Source organism: Coregonus lavaretus, assembly GCF_964263955.1.
Source record: "Coregonus lavaretus genome assembly, chromosome: 13".
In the NCBI taxonomy this organism is placed as follows: Eukaryota; Metazoa; Chordata; class Actinopteri; order Salmoniformes; family Salmonidae; genus Coregonus; species Coregonus lavaretus.
Window position 1 is genome coordinate 40619774 of NC_140000.1, and position 23005 is coordinate 40642778.

At 44.3% G+C, this 23005-nt stretch overlaps 3 protein-coding genes across 3 annotated transcripts in view; 1 reads left to right on the top strand and 2 right to left on the bottom strand.

Annotated features, from left to right (window-relative positions):
- Window positions 1–325: 325 nt before the first annotated feature.
- Window positions 326–9822, bottom strand: LOC311139666 (DENN domain-containing protein 11-like). Its single transcript, XM_084174588.1, has 10 exons — window positions 9768–9822; window positions 9238–9662; window positions 6607–6706; window positions 6023–6181; window positions 4194–4350; window positions 3910–4048; window positions 3562–3693; window positions 2983–3133; window positions 2798–2866; window positions 326–2619 (listed from the first exon to the last, which is right to left on the bottom strand). The coding sequence occupies exons 2-10, from the start codon at window positions 9626–9628 to the stop codon at window positions 2424–2426; spliced, it is 1494 nt and encodes a 497-aa protein (XP_084030714.1). The 5' UTR covers window positions 9629–9662; window positions 9768–9822; the 3' UTR covers window positions 326–2423.
- A 403-nt stretch (window positions 9823–10225) lies between these two features.
- On the top strand, window positions 10226–15318 carry LOC311140715 (ADP-ribosylation factor-like protein 1). The gene is made up of 6 exons (XM_084175900.1): window positions 10226–10317; window positions 12858–12995; window positions 13219–13300; window positions 13510–13621; window positions 13824–14002; window positions 14358–15318. Exons 1-6 carry the CDS (start codon window positions 10314–10316, stop codon window positions 14386–14388), a joined length of 546 nt encoding a protein of 181 aa, XP_084032026.1. The 5' UTR covers window positions 10226–10313; the 3' UTR covers window positions 14389–15318.
- Window positions 15319–15464: 146 nt separating this feature from the next.
- Window positions 15465–23005, bottom strand: part of LOC311140037 (small subunit processome component 20 homolog) — a 25310-nt gene continuing 17769 nt past the window's right edge. The window contains exons 42-54 of the mRNA XM_084175006.1: window positions 20676–20807; window positions 20364–20474; window positions 20118–20197; window positions 19911–19980; window positions 19532–19714; window positions 19208–19339; window positions 18909–19041; window positions 18312–18514; window positions 17963–18034; window positions 17567–17854; window positions 17295–17421; window positions 16817–16962; window positions 15465–15795 (exon numbers count right to left, since the gene is read on the bottom strand). Coding sequence (XP_084031132.1) covers window positions 15643–15795; window positions 16817–16962; window positions 17295–17421; window positions 17567–17854; window positions 17963–18034; window positions 18312–18514; window positions 18909–19041; window positions 19208–19339; window positions 19532–19714; window positions 19911–19980; window positions 20118–20197; window positions 20364–20474; window positions 20676–20807 — 1830 coding nt within the window. The 3' untranslated portion in view covers window positions 15465–15642. The remainder of the gene's footprint in view (window positions 15796–16816; window positions 16963–17294; window positions 17422–17566; window positions 17855–17962; window positions 18035–18311; window positions 18515–18908; window positions 19042–19207; window positions 19340–19531; window positions 19715–19910; window positions 19981–20117; window positions 20198–20363; window positions 20475–20675; window positions 20808–23005) is intronic.

Consider the following 23005-nt stretch of genomic DNA (forward strand, 5'->3'; position numbering starts at 1 on the left):
CTCACATCGCCGTTCATGGGTCTATATATTTTTAACACAATGACGAGAGTTCTGTTAAAAGACCTATATGGTACCCATGGAGATTGTAGGTACATGTGCAATGCATTGACTCTAGAGGTGGAAGAGGGTTAATGTGATCTACATTGTCTCCCCTCAGGCAGGAGGCTCTTTGATCATTCTAATAACTACAACACCTGCAGTGGCTTCCTGCTCTTCCCTATGTGAAGGAAGCACCATAAATGATGTAATGACCTCTGCTTTCTGATGTGAACAGTTCTGATTAATCAATAAATAGCACCATAAAAAAAAAGCCAGACAATTATTTGGTTTACCATTTTTTTTAAACATTTGTAATTTAGCAGACGCTCTTATCCAGAGCGACTTACAGGAGCAATTAGGGTTACGTGCCTTGCTCATGGGCACATCGGCAGATTTGAAGCTCTAGGCTTCAAACCAGCGACCATTCTATTACTGGCACAATTCTCATAACCGCTAGGCTACCTGCCACCCTCAGTCATTCACAGTTTACCATCATTGACGTAAAGTGTCTCCATCACAGGAGGTTGGTGGAACCTTAATTGGGGAGGATGGGCTCGTGGTAATGGCTGGAGCGGAATAAATGGAATGGTGTCAAACACAAACACATTGTTTCCATGTGTTTGATTCCATTCACTCCATTCCATCCATTATTATGAGCCGTCCTCCCCTCAACAGCCTCTACTGGTCCTTTACTGTACATCTGCTTTTCTTTGTATTTCTGAAAGTTAGAATTGCAGAGGCGCAATACAATTTAAACCAACAGAAATGGAGACAGTTTTTACCAGAGTTGAAGAAACACACACAAAAGCAGAATAAATTAGATTTGAAACCACAACCTCCTAAGCTTTGAGGTAGAGATTGAACCACTACACCACCACCTCCATCACATTGTATACCCTTCTCTTTGTATGTTTGACATTTGAGAGTTGCGGAAACATACACAAAAGCTGAATAGATGAGGTTTGAAGCTAGAACATCTTGGTCTCAAGGCAGTAATGTAACTATTGCACCACCACCTCCATCACATTTTATACCATACTCTTTGTATGTTTGACATCGAGAGTTGCTGAAACGTACACAATAGTATAAGAAATTAGGTTCGAACATACAACCTCTTGGTCTGAAGGAAGGGATTTAACCATTGAGCCACCAGCTCATTCACATTTTTCACTCTTCATATATTTGACATAGCGAGTTGCGGAAACACACAAAAGCATACGTTTAGATTTGAGCCCACAACCTCTTGGTCAAACGGCTGTGATTAAAAGTACATTTTTAAAGTCATATAAAGTTGTTACATTCCTATGTTGGACATCATAAGAAAGTCTGCTGGTGAGTCCAGACCCCTCTTTCACCAGAAACCAAATCCACGTGTGAACTAGTATTGTGTACTTAGGGCTTGATTCAGTCCGCCGTATCACGGCAGTTGCGCGATTTAAATGTAGTTCATTTCCGAATGAGCCGACATATGAAGCATTTACTGTGAATGTAGTCTCCGCGAACGCGTAAACATTGCTTTAAATCTTCAGCACTACGGATTGAATCGGGCCCTTAGTATCATGTCCTTAGTATCATGATTATGGATGGTGTTGAGGGTCATTTCTATACAATGCTGACCACAGAGGTTCTGGGCTTAGTAGTGACTTAATGGGATCATTTCATAACAAAACACATTCTACAGATCCCTTTCTATTTACAGACAACAGTTTGGTGATTTATTCTCTCAAAAACATAAATAAATAGATGTCCTATTAAGAGAAGTGACAAATCCTCCCTCAGTTCTAGGACATTACCACAGACTTTAGATTGACTCCCCATTTGAAAACAAAGGAAACCTAAGGATTACTTCCTTGGTAAGTTCTGCTCATAGGCACAGAATCTCCAGAGTTCCAGGATGTTTCTTGTTGGCTCCACTCCTCCAGAATAAGAGTGTTAGGGATAGACATGAATGGCATTCCTCTGTGCTGTACATTTTATTGACAGACAGGAAGGTGATGGTTAACAATCCAGATTGAGCGTCCATGAATGTCATAGGACAGTGCCAAGAGCCAAATTCCATTAGTCTTTTCTTGTTCAGTGGCTCTCTCCATTCATTCGGTTTTTTTGGCCTGAGGGTCTCTGGCTATTTGGCCCCATATTCATAAAGTGTCTCACAGTAGGAATGCTGATCTAGGATCAGGTCCCCCCTGTCCATGTAAGTCTTATTCAATGAGCTCTAAAAGGCTAAACGGATCCGAGATCAGCACTCCAACTGAGACGCTTTATGAATACAGGCCCTGGTCTAAGCCTTGCCAAAGTATTCTGACCTCTCATAGTCCAGACTGTCTGCATTGAGTCTGTGAGTGTTAAGGACCCTGTAGGTCAGTCAGTGTGCCACCCAGGCCTCAGCTGCAGCAAGGTTGATCAGTGACTAGGAGGCTGTCATAGCCGTATGTCTCCAGCAGGTGGAGCAGGAAGAGCCTGTCTCCATGAGGGTCCAGCCCCATGGCCCTCACACTCTCCTGGGTCAGGATGGGCTCAGGGCTCCCTGCAACCTCACTCAGCGTCTGGAAGATGCGGTTGTTCTGCTCCAGGAAAAACCTACAACGGGAGGAAGAAGTCACGTTAAAAAAATTATAAATACTTTTAAAATATTTTTTAAAATCATGGACATTTGTAATTTGTTTATATATAGAAATAAACTACTTAAATGTAAAAAACTATTGAAGGATTCTTTGTAATGCCAGTTGTAGACTGGGTCCTGGCGTAATATACTCACAGAATGAAGTGGTCCTCTTCACTGGACACACAGTCTCCATTCTCCTCCTGAGAATATAACAGCATCTGCCTGGAAACACAATGTTATCATTAGTATCATCATCATCACTTATATCCTCTGTATCAACTACAAGAAGATAACATTATAAACATTCTCCTCAGGTTGTTTTGCAGACTGCACTGTACCTCTGTTCAGTGAGTTTGCGGTACTTCTCTCTGTCTGCAGCGCTGAGCCGTAGTAAAGGCTTCAGACTCTCTCTGGTCGTCCTCACATTCTGGTTATCCACATAGATGTCATACAGGTCCCGCTTCTCCTCAAATATCTTCTCTGTGGTGCCTACACACACAAGCCCCTCAGGTTTATTGAAATTAGGGTCAAAGTAAATCAAATGTCAAGTGTATTCTGCTCTGTGTCTCTCATAGATGTGAAAGAAATAGACAGGTTGAAGAAGTGAGTGGTCCTCTGTAGCTCAATTGGTAGAGCATGGCGCTTGTAACGCCAGGGTAGTGGGTTCGATCCCCGGGACCACCCATACGTTAAAAAAAAAATTATGCACACATGACTGTAAGTCGCTTTGGATAAAAGCGTCTGCTAAATGGCATATTATTATTATTATTATTATAAGAAGTGATAGCGAAACCATACAAGGCATCCTCCATATTGCTTTCACCCATCTTTAGTTTTCAGATCAGTGCAGATGAATTAAAGGGGACGTTTAAGACTATGAAGATGCCCTGGCCTATTCCCTGACTCCAGACACTCACATGCTACGTAGGACAGTTCCGTATCCAGGGTATCGATGTCTGCCACGTTGACATAGAAGAAGGGGCGGAACTCTGGCACGGCCACGCCCACCCCCGGGATGGACACGTTGGCCAGGCAACAGCAGCAGTACACTAGCGAGGACAGGAAATAGAGAAAGTTAATGAAAATGTATAAAAGTGTTTAAGAGTACATAGGTGAGTAGCATTGTGTTCTTTTGAGCATGAAGAAAAAAATAACCCAGAGGTTACGGTGTGTGTCTGTGCTTGTGTCCGTATCAGTGTGTGTCTGTGCTTGTGTCCGTATCAGTGTGTGTCTGTGCGTGTGTCTGTGTTAGTGCTCCCCCTCACCTCTATAACAGACCACCCCTACAGGTGGAGGAGAGAAGATGAGGATGCGTCTCCTCAGCAGAGCTAACTTCCACAGGACCATAATCTGCTCCCCAAAGAACTGGATGAACTGAGACATGCAGCCAGCTGGGTGGGTGATCTGGAGGGAGGAGGAGAGCTACTGTCATCATCATCTTCACCATCATCACCATCATTATCACTAGCAGCATGATAACGCACACACAAAATCCTGCCACCTGAAATACCATTTCATATTCCCGTAATAGTAAACCACACCCTCTCACCTTCATCTCAGGGTGCATACAGTGGGTGAGTGCTGCTTCCCAGGCACTGCCAGGACATGCAGTAACCACACTCTCCCCGTCGGGGGGAAGCACTGATCGCTTATCCTCAAAGAACGCCTCCAGAGGAGAGTACTGGCCAGGAGTTTTCAACTGGAGCCTGGATCAAACACACACGTACACACACACACACATTTAAAGTAATACAGACAATGTAAGCAGAATGCATGCAGGTAATTATATTCGAGCAGGGCCTGTGATGGACAGGAAAAGACAGGCAGAAAGAAAGAATGAGACTGGGATTCACATCAGGGGGTTCTAATATCACCTCTGAAGGGTTAATCCCAAAATATGGTCCATTTAACCCTAGATTAACCAGTGGTAATCCAAGATTTGGGCTAATTTGTAGCCATCTAATGTAAAGCCATTGTGTATCTGTCTGGGAATGGGTCTGTCTAGGAGTCTGGGGGTAGATTACCATAGTGGGGTCACTCCTTGTCACGCTAAAATAACAGAGTAGGTAGAAGTTGCTCCTAACCACTGATACAGGAACAGTTGTTTCCATCCCCCCTAATGGTAAAATAGGATTGGGAGTAGGGTAATATGATCTGTTGTTAGGGGCAACTTCTACTTCGAGCTATGCTAACATTGTCAGCATTCTCTCTTCAACTCTACTAAGGACTGACATCTAAATTCCGATCTGTGTGTGTAACCTTGACAACTGAAAATTTGAGGCATGCGTGCGAAGTAGACCGCATGTTAGGATCCCATCCTGGCCTATCAATGCAACAGTAGTGTCCTTGAAACAACAGATGAGAATGCTACTCATACAAAAAAATGATGTACTAAAAACAACCCAATTTGGGTTATTTTGTAACCCAGAGCTGGTTAAATAATCGACAGAACACATGTTGGGTTATTTTGACCCAGCCAGTTGGGTGCATGAATAACCCAACAAATTGGGATTACCCAAACATGGATTAATATAATTGGTTATTTTTACTCTCGTGCTGGGTTGATGTAGCGGCTAGGTTATTTTCAGGAGGCGTGGCTTATTTGGGGTGTGGCTTTCAGATACATCTTATTGGCCACTCATAAGGGTAAATGTCATTCCTGTTCATCATGTTATGTTTACATACTGCAAATGAAAATGGTCCTTATTTTTCTTTTTATAATTTCAGTTTATGTGACAAAACAAGCAAGTATAGTGTACATAGGCTTTTAGTGAACTCATATACTTCTGTAAGCAGCTACAAAAATGCCAATGTTCAACCATAACATGTGATAACTATGCAACAGAACAGATGAACAAGAATTACATTTACTCTCATGGGTGGCTAAAAAGAGGAAGAGCGAAAAAGAGAAAGGGCTGTTTTTCACTCTACAGTATGTCTGTGTCCGAAATGACACCCTATTCCCTATTAGTGCACTACTTTTGACCAGACGGTGCCAGCACAACTTTTGACTCTGGTCAAAAGTAGTGTACTATATCGGGAATAGGGTTCCAATTTCAGACTCAGCCTATCTTGTTGAGCAGGATGTGTGACAGATTGCAGTGTGACACCCCTTGACTCTCACACACTATGTTTAATGCATGAGATCATTATAAATAGCAGTGAGACGACTGTGACTTGAGGGTAGAGGGTGAGTGAAAGAGAGAGTACAAGAAAGAGAGAGAGAGATCCAGTGACAGAAAAGGAAAGAGTGAGGGGAAAGAGTGTGTGAAAAACAGCGACCAAAAAAAAGAGAGAAAGAGAGAGACAAAGACAGAGAGCAAAAAAACAGAGAGATTTTATAATATCGATAGATAATATAACTTCAACAGGTTCTACCTGACTTGGTGTTCCAGGAAGCTCATGTATCGGTACAGCAGGGTGTAAGAGGTTGACAGGATACCGACAGACTTCATTCTTGCACCCCTCTCCACCACACTCTCCACCGCCATGTTGGCAAAGCATGCCAGGCCAAAGTACCCGCCCTTACGGAAGTATCTGTGGGGGGCCAGAGAGAGAACCATGAGTCAAGCCAAGGGAACATACTGCCCTGCCAGTTGGCCGTTGTTTCTGCTTACCATAAGTTTTGCTGTCCTGCCAAGGAGGTGCATCTAAATATTTAGTCTAAAAGGTCTTCCTCGCCTTCACCTGTATGCTTTCCTTCATCAGCTTTGCTATGAAAGAACAGGGCAGAAGGCTGATGCCTGGGAGCGTTCCTCCATGTTCATTTCATGGCTTTTCCTGTGATTTCAAATAAGTTTCAATGAAGGTGACTAGGACAGGAAGTCTATTAGACTATTGAGATGCATCCAGGATAGGATACAAAGAAAGGATGCCACTTTATACTATTGAGATGCACCCAGGATAGGTTACAAATAAAGGAATCCAGTTTGTATGATTGAGATGCAGCCGGATGTACTTACATGAAGTCGCTGGAGACTCTGTGGGAGCCGCTGGCCATAGCCTTGAACTCTACTCCCTCCAGGTTCATGTCCCCTGGCAGACACCACTCTAACATGTTACCTAAAAAGTAGACACACACACACATACGCGCATGCACACACGCACACATACATAAAGGGGAGTGAAATTAGGCAATACTGTAGGTATGGTTATCACAACTGTCCTAAAATGTTAAAGTTTTCACAAATGTGCAAATCTGCATGTAGATCAACCAACCAACCATAGGTCTCAAACTATTTGGAATAGGCCGTCAATACCAAATGAAGTCAATGCCCTCATTGATTTAAGTAATTCAATCTGCAGTGAAATCCACAGGCTGACTCCCTCTGTCTCCACCCCCTCGCCTCTCCTACTCATTCATTAAGAATGTATAGTCCCAGATAGTCTCAAGACTACATACATAACAACTCATTGGTTGTAAAGCCGGTGGTCAGACATTATCAATAGACCTACAGTTGAAGTCGGAAGATTACACACACCTTAGCCAAATACATTTAAACTCAGTTTTTCACAATTCCTAACATTTTATCCTAGTAAAAATTCCCTGTTTTACGTCAGTTAGGATCACCACTTTATTTTAAGAATGTGAAATGTCCGAATAATAGTAGAGAGAATGATTTATTTCAGTTTTTATTTCTTTCATCACATTCCCAGTGGGTCAGAAGTTTACATACACTCAATTAGTATTTGGTAGCATTGCCTTTAAATTGTTTACCTTGGGTCAAACGTTTTGGGTAGCCTTCCACAAGCTTCCCACAATAAGTTGGGTGAATTTTGGCCCATTCCTCCTGACAGAGCTGGTGTAACTGAGTCAGGTTTGTAGACCTCCTTGCTCGCACACGGTTTTTCAGTTCTGCCCACAAATGTTCTATAGGGTTGAGGTCAGGCCTTTGTGATGGCCACTCCAATACCTAGACTTTGTTGTCCTTAAGCCATTTTGCCACAACTTTGGAAGTATGCTTGGGGTCATTGTCCATTTGGAAGACCCATTTGCGACCAAGCTTTAACTTCCTGACTGATGTCTTGAGATGTTGCTTCAATATATCCACATAATTTTACTTCCTCATGATGCCATCTATTTTGTGAAGTGCACAAGTCCCTCCTGCAGCAAAGCACCCCCACAGCATGATGCTGCCACCCCCGTGCTCCACGGTTGGGATGGTGTTCTTCGGCTTGCAAGCATCCCCCTTTTTCCTCCAAACATAACGATGGTCATTATGGCCAAACAGTTATATTTTTGTTTCATCAGACCAGAGGACATTTCTCCAAAAAGTACGATCTTTGTCCCCATGTGCGGTTGCAAACCATAGTCTGACTTTTTTTATGGCGGTTTTGGAGCAGTGACTTCTTCTTTGCTGAGCGGCCTTTCAGGTTATGTCGATATAGGACTCGTTTTACTGTGGATATAGATACTTTTGTACCGGTTTCCTCCAGCATCTTCACAAGGTCCTTTGCTGTTGTAATGGGATTAATTTCCACTTTTCGCACCAAAGTACGTTCATCTCTAGGAGACAGAACGCGTCTCCTTCCTGAGCGGTATGACGGCTGTGTGGTCCCATGTTGTTTCTACTTGCGTACTATTGTTTGTACAGATGAACGTGGTACCTTCAGGCGTTTGAAAATTGCTCCCAAGGATTGCTCCTGAGGTCTTGGCTGATTTCTTTTGATTTTTCCATGATGTCAAGCAAAGAGGCACTCAGTTTGAAGGTAGGCCTTGAAATACATCCACAGGTACACCTCCAATTGACTCAAATTATGTCAATTAGCCTTTCACAAGCTTCTAAAGCCATGACATAATTTTCTGGAATTTTCCAAGCTGTTTAAAAGGCACAGTGAACTTAGTGTATGTAAACCTCTGACCCACTGGAATTGTGATACAGTGAATTATAAGTGAAATAATCTGTCTGTAAACAATTGTTGGAAAAAAAGACTTGTGTCATGCACAACGTAGATGTCCTAACCGACTTGCCAAAACTATAGTTTGTTAACAAGACATTTGTGGAGTGGTTGAAAAACGAGTTTTAATGACTCCAACCTAAGTGTATGTAAACTTCCGACTTCAACTGTATATATATTTACATTTTAGTCATTTAGCAGACGCTCTTATCCAGAGCAACTTACAGGAGCAATTAGGGTTAAGTGCCTTGCTCAAGGGCACATCTATATCTAGCCTACTATGGCTTATCTCTCTGATATTCAGAGGTGAATTACAGGGGATGCCTTTAGGGTGTGGTCATAGATAATTCACACATTCCCTGTGACTTTGGGGTTCCTGAGTAAGAATATAGAGGTGTTTCTGTTCAAGAACACCCTCAAGGAGTAGGCGAATACCACATATGACCAGTGCATGCCATGGTTGGGTTCATCAATTCTCTGGCCTAATTCAAAATGAATCCATCCCAAGCTCTCTGATGCAATTTCTGCAAATAATAACCAGTAGGCCTATAATGAACAATAAAATAATTATTATATACATGGATGCTAAAGGCCTATAGATGTTACAAATTGATAAATGGGTGCGACCTTGCAGGTGCTTCCCTGGGCAGCAGCACAGCACGCAAAAAAATTCCGAGGTCTTCGACTCGACTTACCTGATCTTGTATCAAATGTCACCACAAACACGGCCACGATCTGATCCTTTTCCTCCCATTTCACCATGATATCGTGCGGCACCTCTCCTTGTCCTGAGGCCGGGGTAAGGTCATCCTTGTCGGGACACTGAGCATCCCATTCCGCAGTGGTGGGAACCGTGCTCCTGGATGAAAGGGATGTGTCTGTGCTAGAGACTGCTGCTGTTAGAGACCCAGGACCCCCTGGACTGGTGCTCCACCCTATCCCCGGCGCAGTGCATCCCAACGCCCGACTGTTGGCGGGGCTTGGCCCCTTGACGTCCTTCTCCTGTTCTGCGGTGGGAACAGGCTTCTCCGCCGGAGGAACCTCCTCCCAGTCCAGCAGCGGTGCCCGGTCGGACTTCTCCACCATTGCGGCTCAGCTGTCGGCGACCCCCGGCTTGACTCTGTGACGAAGGGATGCAGGAGAAGAGAATCGTGTACAGACACGGAGCGGAGAGCCCATTCGTAATGCATTAGCTAAGCGTTGGTTGAAATAAATCCATACTCACAATTGCAAAGGTTAAATTGATTGATTCCGTTGAAACACAAGCTGTCTAATTTGTGTATGATAGCCTGCTCCTTTTGCATAGGACCATCAAATGATGTACATTCACTTAGGTATAATAAGAGTGTACATAAATTATTCTTCCGTTCTTTTGGGGTGCGTTCAAGATTCCACAGTAATATACGCGCTATTTGCAGCTCTTTCTACAATAAAAAACGATCTGAAACGTTGGCATCTTGAATACAGCTCATTGTAGGTCTCCTTTCCTAATCAACGCACATTCAATATAGTATTTTTCTAATTGAACTCGCAACTAAATATTAAGGGGACAATTTGCTATAAAACAAATGATATTTATCGTTTTATGCAATTGTGTTTGAACTATTTAACATTTCTAAAATATTTGTTTGATGTTGAATCTACCGACAATGAAACCGGATTTTCTATTAATGACGTATTCCTGCGACACGTCACTGAATTCCAACAGCTACGGAAGCGGTGTTGTGTCGAGCTCTACAACAACGTTGATCAAGGGTTCAGTGTCTTCAGAATGGGTACGTTTTAAAAATATATTTTTTAATAGCTTTAAAAACTATACTGGGAATGCGCACGGTTGTGTTTTATGTACAAATTCAGGCTATTCTGCCACGCACTATGCAACTGGGTCGCTTACTAAGCAACATATAGATGGATAACGCGTTAGCTAGCAAACATAAACGCAATAATTACTGTCGTCTCGCGAACAACTACTGTGTTATTTAAGTTGATCAAGCTATCAAATCCCCCTAACGTGTCTGAGTCACTAATTGTAGTCACTAACTGGTCGTGATTCGTAAATACTGACAGTTTAGCCAAAACATTCTAGCTAGCTGTACTGCTAACTCCATGTGCCAACAAGCTGAGTACTTGTAGCCCAGCTAACTTAACAGCGTCAAATAGCCCACCAATTAGTTGACTAACGTTAATCACTAACTATCTATTCAAATACCATTTTTATGTTTAAATGCAGGAATGTGACACTATGTATGTCAGAGACACATAGTAACCATGTGTAGCCTTCCTGTATGCTGACTTGACGTCTGGACCTTTATGGCACAGACAGAACAGGATATAGCCAAAGACACTAGCTAGCTAATATAGTTATTAGGTAGCTGGTGTGCTTACCCTGTAACCACAGGGATACTGGTTCAGCCCCTGGTTCAACTGTTCCCCCTCAATCGCTACAGTAGTATTACTAACGTTAGCACTAGCTCAGGAAAACCTTATTATTCTATGTGAATTTCTGGCAGACTAGACCCTGTGCTGCGTATTGCTGCCCGAGCCGACTAGGTGAAAAAATCTGTTGATGTGCCCTTGAGCAGTCGCTCTGGATAAGAGTGTCTGCTAAATGACAAAAAAAAAATGAAAATATCTTACCGCAAAATATTTCTCTGCTGCTGCAACTACCAAGTCTATCTTCCGCTCCATCAGTGCAGTTGATCACCATGGCTATACACACAAGAAATCCTACCTTACTAAAACTCGTTCTCTCTTCAGGCCTAGGCCTACTCACTGGTGGGCTCCCAGTCGAATCACTCACCCTCGGGCTATCATCAACTCTCTTCACTGCCTCAGCATAGGAAACTTTCTGCCCCACTCGAACTCTGACAATCTCAACCTCTCTCTCACAGGGCACTTTGGATACCCAGCTGCATGGGCACCCCCACAGTTGACACAGTGCTTTCTCTATCCCAAATTTACACTCCCTCTGACTATGCCCTCCTGCACATTTCTCACATCGTGGGATCTCCCTTATACACACTGCTGCATCATGTCCGAATCTTTGGCACCTGAAGCACCGTAGCAGATTTGGAACATAGGCCCTCAAAGAATAACAAATATAACCTAATCTGACCTTATCTGGTAGAAACTCTGTGTCAAGGCTCAACAAGACAGATTAGGTATTCTCAGTCTCGCCATTGCCACTGGGTCTGTCTCACCAATTTATCCACCACTACACTCAACACTACCCCACTGATCTTCTTTGAGCGGTCTCTGCTCCGGAGAGCAAAGCACGACACCGGTTGAGCCCTGAGATGCGACACACCCACTTCCTCTGGGCGGAGGATGCACAAAAAATGTAAAGAATTGCACTTCTCGAAACTTTCACAGATGTAACCATTCCCAGTTTGTCCCAGCTTGACACAACGTATTGGTCGGCCAAAAAGCAGGAATCCACTCTTTCCAAAAATCTCACTCCTACCGGTCTAAGATCATCTCCGCTAGGATTCTCAGGGCAAACGTTGAAAATCTCTACTACACCTGTCGCCGCAGGTAGGCCCACTTCATCCTGGTCTGGCTCAACCTTGCGTTCACCACTGCCGACCGACTCCATTTCAAGATCCTCGAGGTTCTCAAGAGAGCAACTAAACCTAGATGTAAGTTTACTTGGTTTGTATTCAGGAGACGAAGGTCTGAACTTAGCGCCATTCTTATGCCCTCGCGTCATCGCACTTCCGTCCTACCACCTGCACCCCTTCCGGAAACTGGGGGAGCATCAAAGACGTCGTTAGCTCAACTGTTCGGCACAGTCCCGTTGACAGCACTATGGAAAACCCTTCTCTCCATAGGGTTTTCAGCGGTTCGCTTCGCCCACAGCTGGCCGTGTGAACGACAATTCCGACACTGTGTTATAAACATCAATAATCATCGCTTGCGAAATGGTTTTCTAAACAGATGGCCCTTATCTTTCATATCAGCGAGAAATAATCTTTCAAATAAAGATACACTTACTGTGTGTGCCTCCAGTTGACGAACTACACTTCCTCCCCAGTTAGCTTACATTCAGGTGTTCAGAGAGCTAGATAGATAATTAGCACAGGTGGTCACCTCTGTCTTCCGTAAACAAGCGCTGTAACGTGGCGATATGGCTGTGTGGGAACACTAACCCTATAAAGGTGTGTAGTAATTTAACCTTTTAACAGACTTAACAAAACTCAGCCGGGAAGAAGATATAGTACCTTTATCAATAGGAGCTAAAGGTAGTTCACGTCTATGATTGGGCTATACTAGCACTGATTGTCTGTGTAGCTCATCTCATGTCCATGTGCTGTAGGTGGGTGGTTTTCCAGTCTCTTCTCTGGCCTGTTTGGCACCAGAGAGATGAGGATCCTGATCCTGGGGTTGGACGGAGCCGGTAAAACGACCATCCTGTACCGCCTGCAGGTCGGAGAGGTGGTCACCACCATTCCAAGTACGTAACGCTTTTCTTTCTACTTCGAAAGACGGTTCAGGCAAGATCTGTTGCCTAGTTCCAGGTGGATACATGGAAAATCAATTAGTGTGCTCCACAATGAGTTGAATTAGTCTTCCCACATGTTTGTACACAATGTCATACATAGAGGGATGGTTAAAGTGCATTCCTTTCTTTGCCACGTGTGCTCAAGGTTTTTAATCTCTGCCATTGTTTTGTACAGCGATCGGCTTCAACGTGGAGACGGTGACGTACAAGAACCTGAAGTTCCAAGTGTGGGATCTTGGTGGACAGACGAGTATCAGGTAATTATATGAATATCACAAGCGTTCCTTTTTATGTATACACAGACATTGTTGAATGTAAAAGGTAGACAGAAGTTCCTCAAGACAGGACAACTTTCATATACATTGTGCCATACCTCTTTATAATTTAGAGGGTTTGGCCTACTTGCCTCTGCCCTTCCTTCTCTCTCCCCCTAACCTTTGTCTCTCTCCTTGTATCTCTCTCCCAGGCCATACTGGCGTTGTTACTACTCCAACACAGATGCTGTCATCTACGTGGTGGACAGCAGTGACAGAGACAGGATGGGCATCTCTAAGTCTGAGCTTGTCGCCATGCTGGAGGTAGGTCATGTGGTGTGGGTGGCTAGGCCTACATTCATTGCATTAATAAGACTGCAGGTGTCATTTGTGTATGAGGCAGCGATAATGACCATTGGTTGAGGTGCTCTGGAGGGCAACTTTGGGCAAATAGGAAAGCTCAATGTATTTTCTCCATTTGACTAACACGCGCGCTCTCTCTCTCTCCCCCTGTGTCTCTCTTCAGGAAGAGGAGTTGAAGAAAGCCATCCTGGTGGTGTTTGCAAACAAGCAGGACATGGAGCAGGCCATGACCCCGGCTGAGGTGGCCAACTCCCTGGGCCTCCCCGCCCTCAAAGACCGGAAGTGGCAGATCTTCAAGACCTCCGCCACCAAGGGCACGGGCCTGGACGAGGCCATGGAGTGGTGAGGGTTTGCTTTTGGTTGACATTATAGTCACGTAACAGATGCTCTTTTCAACAGTGATTTACTATACTTGCATTTAACCTCACTGATTTCAGTTCTCATGGACTAGAACAGGCTGTCATCTCCAGTTGGTTAACCACACAGTCACTGTGGGTGAAATGATAACCACATAACCTCTGCTCTACCTATTAATATGCTATTTTATCATATGGAGAAGAGACGTGTCCTGTCCTTGTCCCACCCCTTTCCCTTGGGTGTTTCCCCTCAATAAACCCACAGTTGACATTGCGCAACACCATGTCACCTGCATGTTTGTGTATTATTACTCAACAATGTTTGCTCTCTCTCTCCATAGGCTGGTGGAAGCCCTGAAGAACAGGCAGTAAAGACAGCCCACACCTCTTGTTCTCTGTAAATACTCCCGACTTCCTGTATAAAATACTTCCTGATTGGACCGCACAGGAGGACCAGTGACTGCACTCCTTCCAGGGGCACGTTCAGTACGCAAATGTAGATAGAAATGTCATGAATAGAGCTGACGTGATTCCTTACTCTACATGTTAGATGTCACGTGTTTGTTCTACACAATGCATTTCTATATGAAGGTTCCACAACGTACCCTGCTGAACACAGCTCTGCCCCATCCCTGATGCCTGAAGCCTTTGCCATGCATAGCCCCTCCATGCCTTCCAGCCTGGGATAGAGGCACTGCAATATAGTATACTACCTGGTCCCAAAATACAGTTATCAGCCCATAGCCCTGTGGTGTTTGGAGATCTAAAGGGAACCAGATAGGTGTAGGTCAGACCAGGTGATGTGGTGACGGCTCCACATTAGCCCTCCAATTGGATGTGTGGCACACATAATTATATAGTATCTATGTTGTGGAGCTTCTGCCATTTTTGGTGAACCCTTCCAGTTCCTTCTGATCTGCAAACACCCAAGGGAAAGGGGTTGGTGTTGGCTCAGGCTCAATTAACACAGTGGTAAAGAACTGACTGGCCCCTTCAAGGAAGAGGACCTGAGTGACCTATGGCGATGTTACTGCAGCTGGTGCTGTTTTTGTATTGTACTAATGCTGAATCATTCATCTGTATTTTTTTCGTACATTTCTAAAACTTCCGTTGGGTGTATAAAGTTTGTGGTTGTTAGTTTAGGCCTTTTCATTGGAATGCTCAAACTTTAATCAAACAGATTTGGTGTATATGCCACTAGTCACTTAGTTGAACACTGATTCATTTGTATGCTACTTTTATTGCATATTTATGAGCTTGTACAGTGAAAATGACCCTCAGTAAAACTGATTTCACACTGAATATATAAACCTTTGTTGTCAAATTATTGTATATAATCTCCCTCTCAAGATAAGCGCTATTGTAATATTCAACAGGCCCACTGTGATACTTTTCCAATAACAAGATTGTTTAAAGAAAGTAGCACAATAGTATTTTTTTATTAAAAAAAAAAAAAAAGTTAACTGCACAAACAAACCCCTTAGACAATCTTGTACTTCTCAAATCCTTGACTGAGAAGTCATACAGAGGTGGCTTGCCACTGATGTGCTGACTCAGCTACTGCATTAAGTAGGGCATGATTGCCTGGTCTTCTCATCCATCCTTGCTATACAATGGATAATAACATCATTTCACCATAGCCAAGTCCTTGAGCGAGTTCCTCTGTCTCTTGGCTTTGTAGCCAGGCCTCAGGAACTCAATCTTCCTCTTCTTGGCCTCGATCTTGTTCTTGTGTTTCTTCAGCTTCTTCCTGGCTGCGATGTCAGGGTTAGCCACCGCCTGAGAGATAAGGAGTAAAAGGTGAGATGCTTGGTATCCAACATTACCCTGCCATGATGATATAAATATACAATTAATATAAACATTTGCTTGAGGCAAAACGGTGTCTGCTGTTCTTCATGTATTGTATGGCTAGCTCAAAGCTTTCCCAGTTTGGCGGAGCAGCATGGCCCAATAGAGCAGGGTTCTCAAAGTGGGGTCCGCAGACGCAACATTTCACAATATTAAAATGTAAATGAATATTACTAACAGATTAAATGAATTTTGGCCAAGGAATCTGTGCAATAAATTCAGAGGGTGTAATACAATGTAATATTAATCTACAACTTCTCAACCCTGGGTAACATGGGCCTGGGAGGCTAACAGGGATATTGGTATCCACCAATGTTATATATTTCAACTTAATACTTATTGTATTCTCCCCACACACACTTTTCTTTTTTTAAAACAAGGATGGGCATCTTTTATGGGGTGGGGTTCACAAAAAAATCTGAACTCATGATGGGCCGCAGTTGCTCGCGGGTCTGCATACACAATGGGGGTCCCCCAGATGGTAAATCGATCATGATAACAAGTTTAGATAGCTGGCCGCCAAACTAACTTAGCAATCAAAACATATTTTTGCTGACATGGGCTAATTGACTGACTATCAGTGACTGACATAAGAGCAAAACTGCTGATGCACAACCAATTTTCGAAATTGCAACTTGTGTATTCTATTATTCTAACTCGCAACAGTAAATTGAGCCCCCGACTGATTTCCGCCAGTTGCGCATCCCTGCTGTAATTTGAGTTCCGCCAGTTGCGCATCCCTGCTGTAATTTAAGTTTTAAAAGTACGTTTTCTCTCTGCTACATGACAAAATCTGTAGAATTGCAGGAAATGAGCTTGAAAACTGCTAAATCTTCTCTCCGTGCCAAGAGGTGGGCCTTTAAAATGTTCCTTCCCAGGGCCCTAGACTTTGTTCGTCCAGCCATGTACTGCCGAAGTCAGTTGAGAACCCCTGCCATAGAGTACATACCTGCATAGCCTTGTGTTTCTTGCGGTTGGCCCTCCTCTGTGAGGCATCCTTCTGGACGGCTGAGAAGGCCAGGGAGAAGATCTGCAGCCCCACCTGCTTCTTCAACAGCTCTATCAGCTCCTGGGACAGGTTTTTCAGGGTGGGATCTGGGGAGTAAAACATACATGTAATTAGTGTTCTATTTAATTCTATCTCTGAGACAAACACCTACCGAGGGATCAGTCAGAAGAAAACAACTACACAGAGTTGTGTTGACATAGAATAACAAGAGAGCAGTCAGACAACAGGACAGCTACAATGAGCACAGTCGGAAAATGATCACACAAAACAGAGAGAAAACGAAGGCCAAAGAGCCTAGTTATGATTAGGATGAGGAATTTGAGTAGTGGTGAAAGGGAGAGGATGTTGAGACAGTGTAGTGTTACCTTGATCCACGTAGCTGTTATTAAATGATGAGGACAGTACTACAGTATGTTACCTTGGTCTGCATAGGTGCTGTCCAGTTCTCTGTAGAGAGGGGCGATGATGGTGGTGAGGTAAGGACCCAGCCTGTCTTTACCAAGGTCCACAGCTATGGCCCCCAGGAACTTAAATACACATGTTCTCTATAGGAGGGAGAGCAAGGAGAAATAACAACAATACAACCGTTTATTGCTGATATTCATCAACTCACCATCTCACCAGCAGTAAATAAGCAGTGGTGTTGGGAAAAGATCTAAAAGGACCATGTATTGGGGTGTTTGTGTTTACCTTGAGGGGTATCTTGGGTGTGTCTGCAGCTTCTCTCTTAGCCATTAGAGACAGCTTCTTCATCATCCACAGTAAGGATGGAGGACGATCATCCTTCTCATCCTCTTCCTCCTCTTCCTGTTTCTCTTCTTCATCCCCTTCCTCATCTTCTCCATCTTTCTCTCCTTCATCATTCTCCTTCATCTCTTCCTCCTCCCCTCCCTCCTCTACTTCCTGGGCAGGTGTGATTTCAGACTCAGGTGAGATCAGGTAGATCACCTTGGCGACGAACAGCAGGTTCTTGATCACCTGGGGAACGGCAGACGAGACGATCAAACCTATCAATCGAACTACTGCCTGATGTGTGGCACCTCAGACCTAAATAGTCTGTTTGCATCAGTGTAATGTCGTCCTTACCTGTTCTCCTGTTGACGTGTCCAGGTACTTCGACTGGAGCTGGTGACAGAAAGACAGGACCAACTCTCTCATCTGGTGGAGGGAAGGAGGGAAAGTCAGTTAAAAGACACATAAATCAGTATAGCTAAACATCACTTGAATCAAACCCTTGTTTCCAATACAATGCATTCAATTATCTCATTGTTATTCAAACCAACAAAAGTTTCATGTCATTCTAGAAAGTTGTTCTCCCTGTTCTGTTTCATTCACTGATTAGTCCATCTTGGTGACATGTTTGATCTTGGTCACTCTCAGCAGGTCAAGTCATCGGTTTGCATCTTTGGCTAAGTGATGTTCAGCGCCGTCTCACCTTCTTGTCCAGGTTGGTGGTAAGGAATGTGGTCGCCACTGGTTCTGGTGTGGTGTTGTTGGCACTGCCCTTCTCTGTGGTCTCCTCTCTCCAGCGGGCAACCAGCTGGTCTGGCCGGTGGGCAGCAAACAGCTGACCAAACAGTTGAGAGGCGGTCAGCCACACCCAACAGTGAGGGTAGCGCAGGTGGGTCTCAACATGACCTGGTGGAGGGGGGAAACGTATTGCTCCGTTACACCAAGGGTAAGCCAGCAGTTTAGAGGATAAAATATTACATTCAATGATCGATGAATTGATCTAGATCTATAGTTCTAGACTTTATCATCAACCCATAGAACAAGAGACATTTCAGGTGAAAACATGTAGGCACATGGGTTTAACCACACTGCTATACAGAGCAGGCAATAAGCTTAACGTACCACAGTACTGTAGGCCTAGTTATCTCACCACAGACAACTGAGATGTCTGAGGTGATTTTCAGACTGGGCCCATCTGATAGACACATGATGTTTGATCTACAACCACCGCTCCGACCATAGCAAATGGCAAGACAGCACAAACAAATGTGGGACCAGACTAGAGGTAGTAGTGTCTTACCCAGGATGTTGGTGAGTGTGTCTTGCGGCTTGCTGAGCTCCAGTAGGCTACAGTCCTTGGTGAGTTTGGTGACCAGGGTCAGGTAGCTGAACAGCAGTCTGTCTGCTGCTTTCTCATCCTGCTCCTCCTCAATCTGACAGACACACAGACATAGAGCAGCTGTTAGCACAGGTTATATAAAATAGTAATTAAAAGACGAATACCTACATCCTGCTTAGATAATGCTTTTGAAAGTATAACTTTTCACATTGTTTATATCTTAAAAGTTTGATTTGTAAAATAGTTCATGTTCGACTCACGTCTTCAAAGTTGTCGGGGTGGATCTCTTTCTCGATGAGGGGTAGCAGGGCATCTAGACGACGGCCAAACTGAACCCCCTCTACCTCCACAAACAGCCCACACACCTGGGCCCCGAGACGACGCAGAGACACCTGGGGGTAGGGGTCAGAGGTTACAGCAGGAGAATATGGGGTGGATCTCAATAGTCTAAAGTGGATTTCTCTCCTTTCCATTATTTGCACTTTATCAGACATTTACATTGCTTTATTAGACACGTAGAGAAAGCCAATTAAGACTAATGTGTGTGCGTGTGTCTGCATGTGTGTGTGTCCGTGCATCCATACCTTGTCTGCAGACAGCCAAGTGTTGACCAGGGTGAACAGGGTGTTCTGGTGTTCCTGGTCCAGTTGACTCAGCAGTGATTTGATGGCCACTGCGGCCATCTTCTTACAGCGAGCCGAGTCATCGTTCACCATGGCCAGAGCCATAGGGACAAAGAACAACCCACTGTGCTGCAGCAGCAGGTTCTAGGACAGAGACAAATCAGATACACACAGGAGTAGAATTAGGTTGTTCCAAAAGACTGATCTAATGTCAGTTTTGGTGAGAGTTTCTATAGTCAACTTCTAACAGGAGCAGTGGGTGTAGAACGCGAACAGAGTTACTGCGAGTCTAACTCAGGTAATTATGGGATGTGTGTGTCAGGAGGGTTGTCTTGGATACCTGAGGGAAGGTCTGGAAGATATAGGCCATCATCTCCAGAGCAGCCTCTCTTCCTGTGTCAAACTCATAGCTAACACACAGAGAGAGAGAGAGAGAGAGAGATAGAGAGAGAGAGAGAGAGAAAGAGAGATTTTAGTATCAAACAAGTCACAAACAATCGACTTACATATTAAATAACGAATCCCTTTAAACACACATATATCCTACCTGAGCTGGGCCACGATAAAGTCCAGATGTGATCTCAGTTTCTTCCCCAGAGGATAATCCAGGATATACTTCTGGTAAATCTACAGGTGAAAATAATAGAAACACTAAAATAAGAATCTAAAAATAATACAAATTGTTGCCTAAAGCACAGTTAAACCACTGTTTTATAATTCACCTTCAAAAATAAAATACAAACGGTAAAATACAGGGTTAAATATGAATATAAAAAGAAACACAAAACCGTACATGTCTGCACTGGACCCTGATCATGCCGTTCTGCCCGGTAACAGACAGCTTGGCAACTTTCTTCATCAGCTCCTCCATCTCTGGTACTACCAGCTTCCTGGACAGGATTGCCTGTAGGGGGAGATAGAGAGGATGCAGTCCATATTACAGAGGAGGACAGAATACGAATTTCATTATAAACTTTCATTATAATACATCTATATGTCTGGTTAAATAAAGGTATAAAAATGTTGGGGTCTGATGTATTAGCTGTAGCAATAAAGTATGGTCTCCATCTCCATCTCTCTCCTAGATTTGGAGGGCGTTAGCTACCTTTAACAGCCCGAAGGCTGTCGCCTGACGTGATTGGTCATAAATGTCCTCCTCAGCGTATCCCAGCAGCACTTGCAGCTGCGTCTCAGTTATCTTGTGTGTCTTCATGTTCTTTACTAGGATGGTAATGGACTGACAGAGAAAAGAAGGATCATTCAATTCATTTGATATAGCCACATTTCTGTCATTTCAAATCATTCAAACATACAATATGGCATGTTTTTGCATTGCGGAATGAATGTACTGTTGATATTATATTTAAGCAATAAGGCACCTTGGCAGTGTGTGCTCGGGGTGCCTTATTGCTATTATAAACTGGTTACCAACGTAATTAGAACAGTAAACAAGTCGTCATAGCCATGGTATATTTAAGCAATAAGGCACTAGGGGGTGTGGTATATGGCCAATATACCACGGCTAAGGGATGTTCTTAAGCACGACGCAACGCGGAGTGCCTGGATACAGCCCTTAGCCGTGGTATATTGGCCATATACCACAAACCCCCAAGGTGTCTTATTGCTATTATAAACTGGTTACCAACGTAATTAGAGCAGTCCAAATAAATGTTTTGTCATACGGTCTGATATACCATGGCTGTCACCCAATCAGCATTCAGGGCTCGAACCTCTCAGTTTATAATTAAACAATAAGGCCTGTGGGGGTTTGGTATATGGGCAATATACCACGGCTAAGGGCTGTTCTTAAGCGCCTGGATACAGCCTTTAGCCGTGGTATATTGGCCATATACCACAAACCCCTGAGGTGCCTTATTGCTATTATAAACTGGTTACCAACGTAATTCGATCAGTATAATGTCTCATACCACGGCTTTCAGTCAATCAGAATCCAGGGCTCAGAACAACCCGGTTTATAATTGTTACTACACTGCTCAAAAAAATAAAGGGAACACTTAAACAACACAATGTAACTCCAAGTCAATCACACTTCTGTGAAATCAAACTGTCCACTTAGGAAGCAACACTGATTGACAATACATTTCACATGCTGTTGTGCAAATGGAATAGACAACAGGTGGAAATTATAGGCAATTAGCAAGACACCCCCAATAAAGGACTGGTTTTGCAGGTGGTGACCACAGACCACTTCTCAGTTCCTATGCTTCCTGGCTGATGTTTGGGTCACTTTTGAATGCTGGCGGTGCTTTCACTCTAGTGGTAGCATGAGACGGAGTCTACAACCCACACAAGTGGCTCAGGTAGTGCAGCTCATCCAGGATGGCACATCAATGCGAGCTGTGGCAAGAAGGTTTGCTCTGTCTGTCAGTGTAGTGTCCAGAGCATGGAGGCGCTACCAGGAGACAGGCCAGTACATCAGGAGACGTGGAGGAGGCCGTAGGAGGGCAACAACCCAGCAGCAGGACTGCTACCTCCACCTTTGTGCAAGGAGGAGCACTGCCAGAGCCCTGCAAAATGACCTCCAGCAGGCCACAAATGTGCATGTGTCTGCTCAAACGGTCAGAAACAGACTCCATGAGGGTGGTATGAGGGCCCGACGTCCACAGGTGGGGGTTGTGCTTACAGCCCAACACCGTGCAGGACGTTTGGCATTTGCCAGAGAACACCAAGATTGGCAAATTCGCCACTGGCGCCCTGTGCTCTTCACAGATGAAAGCAGGTTCACACTGAGCACATGACAGAGGTGACAGAGTCTGGAGACGCCGTGGAGAACGTTCTGCTGCCTGCAACATCCTCCAGCATGACCGGTTTGGCGGTGGGTCAGTCATGGTGTGGGGTGGCATTTCTTTGGGGGGCCGCACAGCCTTCCATGTGCTCGCCAGAGGTAGCCTGACTGCCATTAGGTACCGAGATGAGATCCTCAGACCCCTTGTGAGACCATATGCTGGTGCGGTTGGCCCTGGGTTCCTCCTAATGCAAGACAATGCTAGACCTCATGTGGCTGGAGTGTGTCAGCAGTTCCTGCAAGAGGAAGGCATTGATGCTATGGACTGGCCCGCCCGTTCCCCAGACCTGAATCCAATTGAGCACATCTGGGACATCATGTCTCGCTCCATCCACCAACGCCACGTTGCACCACAGACTGTCCAGGAGTTGGCTGATGCTTTAGTCCAGGTCTGGGAGGAGATCCCTCAGGAGACCATCCGCCACCTCATCAGGAGCATGCCCAGGCGTTGTAGGGAGGTCATACAGGCACGTGGAGGCCACACACACTACTGAGCCTCATTTTGACTTGTTTTAAGGACATTACATCAAAGTTGGATCAGCCTGTAGTGTGGTTTTTCACTTTAATTTTGAGGGTGACTCCAAATCCAGACCTCCATGGGATGATAAATTTGATTTCCATTGATCATT

What these genes read in the sequence shown, in the direction of transcription:
- LOC311140715 (XM_084175900.1), top strand. An exon ending in GGTGGTCACCACCATTCCAA is followed by an intron (nt 12,996 to 13,218) that starts GTACGTAACGCT and finishes TGTTTTGTACAG; the next exon opens with CGATCGGCTTCAACGTGGAG. An exon ending in AGCTTGTCGCCATGCTGGAG is followed by an intron (nt 13,622 to 13,823) that starts GTAGGTCATGTG and finishes GTCTCTCTTCAG; the next exon opens with GAAGAGGAGTTGAAGAAAGC.
- LOC311139666 (XM_084174588.1), bottom strand. Translation starts at nt 9,628, where the DNA reads ATGGTGGAGAAGTCCGACCGGGCACCGCTGCTGGACTGGGAGGAGGTT. An exon ending in GACATTTGATACAAGATCAG is followed by an intron (nt 6,707 to 9,237) that starts GTAAGTCGAGTC and finishes TCTACTTTTTAG; the next exon opens with GTAACATGTTAGAGTGGTGT. An exon ending in CGCAAACTCACTGAACAGAG is followed by an intron (nt 2,867 to 2,982) that starts GTACAGTGCAGT and finishes TTGTGTTTCCAG; the next exon opens with GCAGATGCTGTTATATTCTC.